At 39.3% G+C, this 12408-nt stretch overlaps 1 protein-coding gene across 1 annotated transcript in view; it reads left to right on the top strand.

Moving 5' to 3' along the window:
* Positions 1-12408, top strand: part of NAA25 (N-alpha-acetyltransferase 25, NatB auxiliary subunit) — a 78712-nt gene that overhangs the window by 34389 nt on the left and 31915 nt on the right. Inside the window, exons 11-12 of the mRNA XM_004448187.5 lie at positions 6828-6940; positions 11013-11220. Of these exons, the coding sequence (XP_004448244.1) occupies positions 6828-6940; positions 11013-11220 (321 nt within the window). The remainder of the gene's footprint in view (positions 1-6827; positions 6941-11012; positions 11221-12408) is intronic.

The raw sequence follows: 12408 nt of genomic DNA, 5'->3' as shown, positions 1-12408 counted from the left end.
TTCTTCTCTTCCTGGGGCTTGCTTCTGTTTCCTCTGTGAGCTTACTTCCTGAGGCTCCAGCTTAAGGCTTCAGCATCAAACTCCAGCATCAAAACTCCACCATCAAAAACTCTCCAACTCTGTCCTTTGGCATGCCTTTTATCTGTGAGTCCCCACCCACTAAAGGGTGGGGACTCAATACCCTACTGGCACTAGAGGTTTACGTAATTACTTAATGAAGTAACCCTATGAATCCAATATAATCTAATATGCCCAGAGGAAAAGTTTAGTTTACAAACATAATCCAATATTTCTTTTTGGAATTCATCAATAATATCAAACTGCTACACATACTCATAAACCATACAATCCATCTAAAGTGTACAATCATTGGCATTTGGTATAATCACAAATTTGTGCATTCATTACTACAATCAATGTTAGAGCATATTCATAATTCTAAAAAGAAAAACTCCCTATCCCTTAGTAGTCCTCTCCCAGTCTCTCAATCCTTCCCCTGCCATTCATAATTGCTAATCTATTTCCATCTCTATAAATTTCATTTGTATTACAATTTTATTGTTTTCAGTGAATTTTATTGAGACATATTAGTAAAGCATACACCCCATCCAAAGTGTACAATCAATGATATTTGGTTTGGTTTAATCATATAGTTGTACATTCATCACTTCTATACATTTTGTGTAGATGGAGTGTAACAATATGCAGTGCTTTGCTCACTTAGCATACTTTTGTTTCCTTTTTTTTACCATTGATGAAGGAATATTAGTATGTTGTTATACCCTACAGTCTATAGTTTCCTTGGTTGTATTTTTACCCAACTATCACTCTATTATTAACTACTTGTAACAGTAGTGTACATTTCTGTTTCAGAGAAAAATCTTATATATATACCATTAACCACAAGTCCCATGTTCATTTTTTAGCTTTCCTTCTAGTATTACGCACATCTTGAGAATTTCTCGTTCAACCACTGTCCTACCCATGTAATATGACTGCTCGTTAAAAACACTGTCAAGTTTTCACCATTTACATTTATTTCCAAAGATTAAAAAATGTTTTTGCTAATTTTTCACAGATTAACCTTTAGTTTTCCATTCTCTAATCTTATTCTATTTTCCAGTGACCTGTATTCTAGTTATTACTAAAGTATCAGTTATTGTCCTTCATCCTCATAATTTCTATTGTTTCTTTTTAAACTTTCTAATTCTTCTTTTTGCTTGCATGTTTTCTCCTCCCCCCCATCCCCCAAATTGGCTTCCTTGTCTGTATCCTCATTGTCTGTTCATTGTTTGTCTGCCTTCTTTTGGAGGCACCGGAAACCAAACCCAGGACCTCCCATGTGGAAGGTGGGTGCTCAGCTGCTTGAGCCACATCCACTCCCCATTGTCTTCTTAATATCTTTTAGCTCCACATCCATATTTAGTTTATTTCTTTCATATTTTCCTTCAACTCCTTGAATTGACATAGGAGATTTGACTGAGCATCTTTGATTAGTTTTTCCAAAGTCTCTGACTCCTCTGAAGTTTTAATTTGTTCCCTTGATTGTGTTCTTTAGTGTGGCTTATAATTTTTTGCTCATGTCTGGACATCTCTTTATTTTGATGTGCTAAGCCTTGAAGTCAGTATCTCCATCTTGACTGGCTATGTGCTAAGGAACTTTTATACTTTGTCCAGCTTATACTGAACCTTTAGAGCAGCTCCGGTTTGTTCAGATTTTATCAGGTCTTATACCAAAGCCATTAAAGGTACGGATCAGGTCTGTCATGCCATCGGGTGCCAGTTGCCATTGGTGCTGACCTTTGTTGCTGATGCTGTGGTTGAGTTCTCAGCCAATTTTGAATTCTATGTTGATTTTTTTCTTTGGGTCTGTCTCAGTAACCACCAGTCTATGTTTGTTCTATAATTGCAAATGAAAAATTTCATAACACCATCAACAAAATATTGTTAGAGTAAATTCCAAAGAATGGCTTTTTTGTCAATCCTGGATATGAGAGTGGTTGGATATAATTTATTACTTGTTCTACCCATTTCTATCTTTCCCTTCTACCCCAGCATCCTGCATTTTACGTATTTGTGAATTTGTCTTTTTGCTACAAATTTTTTTTTACCTGACCATTGAATCTTTGTCTCTTTGGATCACAGCATTCCATGAAATTCTGATTAAAAGGCTTGGACCTCTCTTCCCAGAAAAATGTAAACAGGAACTGATACCTAAAATCTTAACAAAGACCATGGATTAAATTTTCCTGCTTCTTAAATCTAGCATCAGTTTGAGATCATTTTATTTTTTATTAATTTGAAAAAAAATAAAGTGAATTGGTGGCATTGTGCCTATCCTGGTTTAAATTTTCCATAGTTGACTGACCTTGTTGGAGCTAATTATTGGCCTGTGGCCCTTCTCATTTATTTTCTCTTCTAATAGCATGACTTTTCACAAATACTGTGTTTTATTTAGTTAACATTTAATACTTGTTAAGTAGATCAGGAACTGTTTGCTTGAAATCTACATATAAAATTAAGTCCACTATTTTTTTTAAAAAACGGTTTAAACTTCAATTGGATGAAAGCCTTATTTATATATATATGTGTGTGTATATATATATATATATATATATGTGCAGTTTATTGAGATATATTCACATACCATGCAAACCATCAAAAGTTTACGGTCAGTGGCTTTTAGTATAGTCACAGTGTTGTGCATTCATCACCACAAAAAGTTTTAGAACAATTTAATTACTCTAAAAAGAAAAACTTCACACCCCCAGCAGTCATGTCTCAATCCTTCCCCAGCCCTACGTAGCTTCTAATCTAATTCCATCTTTATAAATGGATATATATTTATATTTTATATAAATTGAATCATACAATATGTAGTACTTTGTGTCTGGTTTCTTTCACTTAGCATAATTTTTTTTGCCTGATATTAAATCTTGAAACATTAACATGCATTTGTTCTGTTTCAAAGAAAAACAATCTTATATATGCAATATTACCCATAATTGTATTTCGTATGAGGTTTCACTATGCATTTTTTAGCTTTCCTTCTAGTAATATACATGACCTTAGACTTTCCCTTTCAATCACTGTTATACCCAAATAGTAACAATGTTAGTTATAACACTATGATGTGTTTTCACCTTTCCTATTCATTTCCAAAGATTAACAACCCTTTTTTTTGTTTTTAAACCAATTCTGCACACATTAACCCTCAGCTTTCAATTCTCTAACTACATTCTATTTTCGGTAACCTGTATTCTAAATATATACTCCATGAGTTTTCACAATATGTTTAGTTCATAATAACCCAATCATACAATATTTGTCCTATTGTGTTTGGCTTGCTTCACCCAAGATCATATTCTCCAGGTTCATCTGAGTTGTCATAGGTTTCATGACTACATTTCTTCTTCCAGCTGCGTAATATTCCATCGTGTGTATATTCCACAGTGTGTTTATCCATTCTTCAGTTGACAGACACCTGAGTTGCTGCCATCTTTTGGCAATCGTGAATAAAGCCACTGTGAACATCAGTGTGCAGATGTTTGTTTCACTGCTTTCAATTTTTTTCCCCATTTTTTGGATCCTACATGAATTTATTTTATTTTTTTCATTTTATAAGCAATTTATTGAAGTTTATCATTCATACATGAGCATACACAACAATAAGTATATAACAAAATTTGTGAACTTAAAAAACAAACCTGCATAAATCATACAGGGCTCTCATATATCACCCTACCACAAATACCTTGCGTTGTTGTCAGACATTTGTAACAGATTTTAAAAGAGCATCATTGAAGTATTACTACTAACTATAGGCTGTATTTTACATTTGCGGTATTTTCCCCCCAACAAAACCTATTTTTTTGTTTGTAAAACATACAACTTTATCTAAAGAATACAATCAGTGGTATTTGGTATAATCACTGAGTTGTGCATTCACTTCAGTCAGTATTGGAGCATATTCATTACTCAAACAAAAAAATGCAACAACAAACAAACCACTATCATACCCATTTGTTAGCGCTACTAATTACAGATGTTGTGATGTGCTTTCACCATTTCTTTTTTTTTTTAGATTTATTCTTTATTTATGTCTCCTTCCCAAACCTCCCCCACCGCCAGTTGTCTGTTCTCTGTGTCCATTCGTTGTGTACTCCTCTGTGTCCGCTTCTATTCCTGTCAGCGGCACCGGGAATCTGTGTCTCTTTTTATTGCATCATCTTGCTGCAACAGCTCTCGGTGTGTGCGGCACCACTTCTGGGCAGGCTGCACTTTTTTTGCCACCCCAGGGTACAAAGAGGGTGGAGCACATTCCCCGAGGATTATGGAGGTAAGGTCAGCACCCCACAGGTCTGAGAGGGGTGGACCTGTCCCCCATGGATTAGGGAAGGCCAGGTGGTCAACTTGTTGCTCTGAGAGGGTTGCACCTATATGCCAAAGATTTGGGAAGGCCAGGTTATCAACTCATTGCTCTGAGTAGGTTGAGCCTGTTAGCCAAAGGTTAGGGGGATTATTTTCTTCACATCACTATACTAGGAGGGTTAAGATTCTAACCCAAAGTTTGGATAAGATGTGGTAATCTGGGAAACGGACTTTGGCCCAGTGGTTAAGGCGTCCGTCTACCACATGGGAGGCCCGCGGTTCAAACCCCGGGCCTCCTTGACCCGTGTGGAGGTGGCCATGCGCAGTGCTGATGCGCGCAAAGGAGTGCCGTGCCACGCAAGGGTGTCCCCCGCGTGGGGGAGTCCCACGCACAAGGAGTGCACCCTGTAAGGAGAGCCGCCCAGCGCGAAACAAAGTGCAGCCTGACCAGGAATGGCGCCGCCCACACTTCCCATGCCGCTGACGACAACAGAAGCGGACAAAGAAACAAGACGCAGCAAATAGACACCAAGAACAGACAACCAGGGGAGGGGGGGAAATTAAATAAATAAATAAATCTTTTAAAAAAAAAAAAAAGATGTGGTAATCACCCCAACACTCTTGGAGGGAGAGGTCTGGAGCTTGGTCAACACCCAGGTGCTTGATGAGGGTAGAACCAAGAAAATGGTTGTTGGGCAAGGATGTGAAAAGGGTGGGTTCCCATAAGGCACAAAGAAGAAACCATCATTTTAAGAATGACTGTCAGACTGAAATTGAATGGAGGATGTTCTGCAGGTTTACTAAACTGTAGAGGACACATGACTCATGTTTCCCTCCCAATTTCTCCTTATTGTAATGAAAATGTTTATCCTTTGTCTGTCCATTTGTGTATTGGAAACAGATAAATTGTTTTGTAAGTTTCAGACTTCTATAGCAAACAGGACTTTGCCCCAAGACAAACTGTGTTTCTTTAAGTTGATTGTGATATGATTTAGTACTTGCATTGTTACTGATTTAAGGTTTTTTAAAATATTGTAATGTCTTTTGGGAATTCAAAGGGTGGAGTATAGCAGTTTGATATGGTTATGAGTTCCAAAAATATATATTGGATTATGTTTGCAATCTGGTCTGTACCTGGGCATGATTGAGTTATGATTAGGGCTTTGATTGGGCCACGTCATTAGGGTTTTGAGTCCCCCTGGTGGGTGGAGACTCACAGATAAAAGGCATGGCAGAGGATAGAGTTGAGGGTTCTTAATGTTGGAGTTTTGATGTTGGAGTTTGATGGTGAAGCTGGAGCCTTGGGAAGCAAGGAATCCTGAACCCAGGGAGAAGCAGGATTCTGGAAGGGAGGAACTCAGGAAGCCTTAACCCTTATAGATGTAAGCAGCCATCTTGCTCCGACATGTGAAAATAGACTTCGGTGAGGGAAGTAACTCATGCTTTATGGCCTGATATCTGTAAGCTCCTACCCCAAATAAATACCCTTTATAAAAACTAACCAATTTCTGGTATTTTGCATCAGCATCCCTTCAGCTGACTAATATACCAGGTCACATGGCAAATCTATATTCCTCTTCTTTAGGAACTGCCAGACAGTCCTTCACAGTGAGTGAATCATTCTATATTCCCACCTACAGATAATAAGTGTTCTATCTCTCCTTTCTCCACATCCCCTCCAGCTCTTGTAGTTTTCCGTCTTTTTGTCAAGGGAGTACTGGGAATTGAACCTGGTACCTCATATGTGGGAGACAGGCATTCAACCACTGAGCTACATCTGCTCCCCTGTCTTTTTAATAGTGGACATTCTAACAGGTGTAAAATGATATCTCATTGTAGCTTTGATTTGCATTTCCCTAATCACTAGTGATGTTGAACATTTTTTCATGTTTCTTCACCATTTGTAGTTCTTCTTTGGACAATTGTCTTTTGAAGTCTTTTGCCCATTTTTAAATGGGGTTGTTTGTCTTTTTATTATTGAAATATCGCATCTCTTTATATATCATGGTAATTAGACCCTTACTAGATATGTCATTACCAAATATTTTCTCCCATTGAGTTGACTGCCTTTTCACCCTTTGACACAGTCCTTTTCACCCTTTAAATACAGTCCAAAGTGTATAATTTTGTGGAGATCCCATTTCTCTCTCTATATATATTTTTTAGTTGTACTTTGCGTGGGAGATCTAAGGAACTACAAGACCCTGAAGGTGCATTTTCTTCCAAAAGTTTTATGGTCTTGGCATTTATATTTAAGTATAATAATGGTAAACTGAGTTTGTGAAATTTACCTCTTTTTAAAGTATTTATTTTTAAATGGGCAAGCCATCTTCCAACCCTTATGCTTATTAAATATTGAATTAAAATAAATATGTTCATATCAGACATCTCATTTAATTTAGAAATTTCTTCATCCATGAATTATTTAGTGATTTTTTTTTCTCTCTTTCTCTTAGGTGATCCAGAAGAATTAATGTTCGAGTATTTTAAAAAGTTTGGGGATAAACCTTGTTGTTTTACAGACCTCAAGGTGTTTGTTGACCTCTTGCCAGCTACACAGTGTACAAAGGTAAATACATTTTAGAATTCTCTTGGGTGCTGGTATTTTTTAAAAATAGGTTGGAGGGAAGTGGATGTAGCTCAAGCAGTTGGGTGCCTGCCTATCACACGGGAGGTCCCAGGTTTGGTTCCCAGTGCCTCCTAAAGAAGACAAGCAAGACAGCAAGCTGATACGACAGGCTGGCACAGTGAGCTGAAGCAATAAGATGATGCAACGAGGGAGATACAGAGAGACACAAGCAGGGAGTGGAGGTGGCTTAGGCAACTGGGTGCCTCCCTCTCAAATGTGAGGTCCAGGGTTCAGCTCCTGGTGCCTCCTAAAAAGAAGACGAGCAGACAGAGCACACAGTGAATGGACACAGAGAACAGACAGCGAGCACAAACAACAGGGGATGGGGAGAAATAAATAAACCTTAAAAAAATAAATAAGTTGGAAGCGGATGTGGCTCCAACCATTGAGTGCCCGCCTCCTACATGGAAGGTCCAGGGTTCAGTTCCTGGTACCTACTAAAGTAAAAAGAAACAGCAGACAATGAGCACAAACAACAAGCAAAAGCAACTAGCAAAGAGACAAGGGAGCGATCTCGGGGGGGTGGTGGCAGAATAGCTTAAGGGAGTGGATGCGGCTCAAGTAGTTGACCACCTCCTTCCCACATGGGATGTCCCAGGTCTGGCTCCCAGTGCTGCCTTAAAGACAAGAAAACAAGCAAATCAAATGAGAAAGCCAATGCAGGGGGCCAAAGTGGCTCAGTGGTTGAGCACCAGCTTTCCACTGGGGTATGTCCCAGCCCCAGTACCTGAAAAAAAAAGAAGAAGTTAAGCATTTGGTTTTCCTTTCCAAAATGTTTGAGTGTGGTGAATATGAGATACCAAGGTAAGTGCTCTGTCAGGCCAAGTACTTTTGGTGTTAACAGATTGAAGGCATGATTTCTTTTTAAGCCATGATGAGAATAAGTTCCTGGCAGATAATTGGACTGTCTTTTTTTCCTTTTAACATTTTATTTTGAGATAATTATGCATACACATGTACTTGTAAGAAATAATACAGAGATCCCATATACATTTAACCCATTTTGCCTAATGCTAAAAATCCTATATAACTGGTACAAAATTACAGTCAGGAAACTGACATCCAACAGTCCACCAACCTATTCAGATTTCACCAGTTTTCTGTGTACTTATTTGTTTGTGTGTATTTAGGGCAATATTTGGCACACAGACTCATATGACCATCACCACAATCAAGACAAAGAATATTTCCATGATAGAGGTCCCTGTATTACCTACCCTTCTAGATCCACCTCCCTCCAAACCTCCAGCAGTCAGTAATGTTTTTTATCTCCAATTTGCCATTTTAAGAATGTTGTATAAATAGAATCATAATTTTGAGATTGGTACTTTTGTTTGTGAATAATTTTATTTTTAGAGCAGTTAATAAGTTTATAGAAAATTACACAGAAAGTACAAAGTGTTCTGTATTAGTCAGCCAATGGGGTGCTGATGCAAAATACCAGATATCTCTTGGCTTTTATAAAGGGTATTTATTTGGATAGCTTATAGTTACCAGGCCATAAAGTGTAAGTTACTTCCCTCACAAAGTCTGTTGCCACTTGGAGCAGGATGGCTGCCAACATCTGCAAGGGTCCAGCCTTCCTCTTCCTCTTAAGGCTCTGTGGTCCCAGCTTCTTCCAGTATCAGCTCTAGGCTGGGATAAGGCTAGTCTGTCTCCCAGAGCTCATTTATCTCTAGGCTCAGCTTCTCTTTTCTCTCCATAAGGTCAGCTGTAGACTATCAGGCTCTCTCTCTTTCTTCCCAGAGCCTCTGCCATGTCTGTGGTGCTGTCTCTATTCCTCTGTGTTCTCCTTTGTATTTACTTCCCAGGGCTCCAGCATCCAAAACTCCAGTTAACGCCTCTGTCTTGTCTTTTGCCTTGGTGGGCAGGGACTCAATGTCCTACTGATGTGACCCAATGAAAGCCTTAATCATTATTTAATCAAGTAAAAGTGAAACCTCTGAATCCAATATAATCTGATACAACCAGAGGAACACACCAGTTTATAAACATAATCCAGTATCTATTTTCAGAATTCATAAATAATACCAAATTGCTACAGGTTCCCTTGTACAAACCTCACTCCTGTGTTCACAGTTTCCCTTATTTTTTTTTAAAGATTTGTTTATTTTTCTCCTTCCACTCCCTCATTGTCCACTCTCTGTGTCCATTCGCTGTGCGTTCTTCTTTGTCTGCTTGCCTTCTCTTTAGGAGGCACCGGGGACCGATCCTGGGACCTTCTGGGGTGGGAGAGAGGTGTTCAGTCTCTTGGCCACCTCAGCTCCCTGGTCTGCTGTGTCTCTTATTGTCTTACCTCTGTGTCTCTTTTTGTTGTTATTGTTGCACCAGCTCTCTGCATGGGCCAGCACTCCTGTGCAGGCCAGCGCTCTGCATGGACCAGATCTCTGCTCTGGCCAGCTCGCCACACAGGTCAGCTTGCCTTCACCAGGAGGCCCTGGGAATCGAACCCTGGACCTCCTGTATGGTAGACGGAAGCCCTGTCACTTGAGCCACTTCCACTTCACTCCCTTATTGTTAACATATTTCATTATGTGGTATATGTGGTTATGTGGTATATTTGTTATTGCCTAGCAACTAATATTAGTACATATTAGTAATTAACTCCATTGTTTACATTAGAGATCACTCTGAGTATACACTTGTATGGGTTTTGACAAAGGTGTAATTCTGGGTAATGTCATATACTGACCATTATGGTATCATACGGAATAGTTTCACTGCCCTAAAACTTCCTTTTCTAAGTATTTATCCCACCCCCAGCCTGTGGCAGCCACTGTTGTTTTCTTTGTGTATAGTTTGCTTTTTCTACAATGTCAAATAGTTGGAACCATACAGTATGTAGCCTTTTCAGATTGGCTTTTCTTTTATTTAGCAATATGCATTTAGGGTTCCTGTACATCTTACCGTGACTTAATAGCTCATTTCCTTTTGTTGCTAAATGTTCCATTGCATGGATGTACTACAGCTTGTTTATCTGTTCACCAATTGAAGGACATCTTGGTTTCTTCCAGTTTTTGGCAGTTATGAATAAAGCTACTCGTATAAGCATTCATATGTGAGTTGTTTTTTTATGTCAATTTTAATGAGAGAGGACTTCAATAGCTAAACACACTGCAACTTGCAGAGTGCTGTAAACTGTCCAAGTAAGTTTTAAGCTGAGAACTGTTGTCCCAGTGAAATATATACCAAATCTTTCTAAAATGTGACTAGCCCCTTAGAGTGGGTCATGGGGTCCAGTTATTCTAGGGTAGCATACCCAGGGTGACATTTCCCTTCCTTTGGGGTTTTCAGTGAAACAAGGAAATAATTCTTACTTTCAAAGATTTTTGCATAGCAGTAAAACTATACAGAATAGAAAAGAATGAGCATATTATTCTATTACAAAACCTGTTTGGAAGATTCTTCTTTGGCATTTACTGAAGAAGGCATTAATAGTAAATCCAACTACTCTATGAAAGTGTCTTTAAGAATGAAAGAACTGGCATTAGAAACTACATAGGCATTAAATAAAAAAACAAAAAACCACTGCCAATAAATTAATAAATAAAAGAAACAGTATAGCAGTTTCTTAGTTATAAGTAAGGAATTTTTGTTATAAGTGAGGAATATGTATCTGATCACAACTAAACATAACTGAAGTTCATACATTTGTAGACAAATTGAAGCAAAATCATTACAGATGTGAAATTTTATGTTTTTAAAAATTTGTATTAAAAAATTACATCTGTATGATTGAAAAAGTCAAATGGTACTTCAAGGCTTATATTGAGAAACAACTGCTATCTCCATCCCTGGTTCTGGCTCTTCAGAGGCAAGCCACTTTTAACTCTCTTAACCTTTCCTTCTGTTATTTACTTTCATATATTTAAATTATAGACTTATGTGGCTATTAACTTTTATAGTTAATAGTCTTTATTGGTATCTTACTGTGGAAAATAATAATTTAATTATTTGTAACATCCTATTTCCCCTGCTAAACACTCTGTACTCCTCTTGTTTCACTTTGCAGTTTATTAATCAGTTACTCCGAGTCGTTCCTTTGTCAACACCAACAGAGGATAAGTTGGCACTGCCTGCTGACATCAAAGCTCTGCAGCAACATTTGTGTGTGGTGCAACTGATGAGATTACTTGGCTTGTACCACACCATGGATAAAAACCAGAAATTGAATGTTGTCAGAGAATTAATGCTACGGTACCAGCATGGACTAGAATTTGGTGAGTAATCTTTCAAAAATGTGTGATAGTTGACTGATCTGCTAAGACTTAGGTGCTTTATGTTGTTTGTTTTAGGAGTCAGGTTTTTAAATACTTGCAGTACTTTGTTTTTATTTTTTTCTCCCTCCCCTCCCCGCCCCCCCCCAATTCCCCCCATTCCCCCTGTTGTCTGCTCTCTGTGTCCATTTGCTCTGTGTTCTTCTGTGTCTGCTTGTATTTTCATTAGGCAGCTCTGGGAACCGATCCTGGGACTGTCTGGAGTGGGTGAGAGGCGATTACTCTCTTGCACCACCTCAACTCCCTGTTCTGCAACATCTTCTTTTTTTCTCTCCTCTGTGTCTCCTGTTGTGTCATCTTGCTGTGCCAGCTCTCTTGGGTGGGCCTGCACTCCTGCACAGGACAGCTTGCCCGCTTTCCCGCATAGGCCGGCACTCTGCGTGGGCCAGCTTGCCCTCACCAGGAGGCCCTGGGCATCAAACCCTGGACCTCCTATATGGTAGACAGGAGCCCATTTGGTTCAGCCACATCTGTTTCCCATGTTTTGTTTTGTTTTTAAAGATGTATTTATTTATTCCCCCTCTCCTCCTCCCTGTTGTCTGCTCTCTGTGTCCATGTACTGTGTGTTATTCAGTGTCTGCTTGTATTCTCATTAGGCAGCTCTGGGAACCCATCCTGGGACCTTCTGGAGTGGGAGAGAGGCAATTATTCTCTTGCGTTACCTCAGCTCCCTGATCCGCGTCTCTTATTATCTCTCCTCTGTGTCTCTTTTTGTTGTGTCATTCTTGCTGCACCAGCTCTCCACGTGGGCAAGCACTCCTGCAAGGGGCAGCACTCCTGCACGGGGCAGCACTCCTGCACGGGGCAGCATTCTACATGGGCCAGCTCGCCACATGGGCCAGCTTGCCTTCACTAGGACGCCATGGGCCTCGAACCCTGGACTCCTATATGGCAGATGGGAGCCCAGTCGCTTGAACCATATCCTCTTCCCAGTACCCTGTTTTAGTGAATTTGGCAAGGAATATATTCTGTCACATGGGAAGGCTATGCAAGTAATGTGATGCAAAGCCTTTCTTAAGCTTATCATTGTAAATAACCGTAGTTGGCTTCCAGTTGACTATATTCTTCCTGATCTGTGAAGCTTAACAGATACTTAATTTATAAATAGGTGATCTTCAGATATGCCTGGCC

Source organism: Dasypus novemcinctus, chromosome 19 (genome assembly GCF_030445035.2).
Source record: "Dasypus novemcinctus isolate mDasNov1 chromosome 19, mDasNov1.1.hap2, whole genome shotgun sequence".
Classification (NCBI taxonomy): domain Eukaryota; kingdom Metazoa; phylum Chordata; class Mammalia; order Cingulata; family Dasypodidae; genus Dasypus; species Dasypus novemcinctus.
The sequence above is the reverse complement of the archived record's forward strand: the minus strand, read 5'-3'. Positions and strand labels throughout refer to the sequence as shown.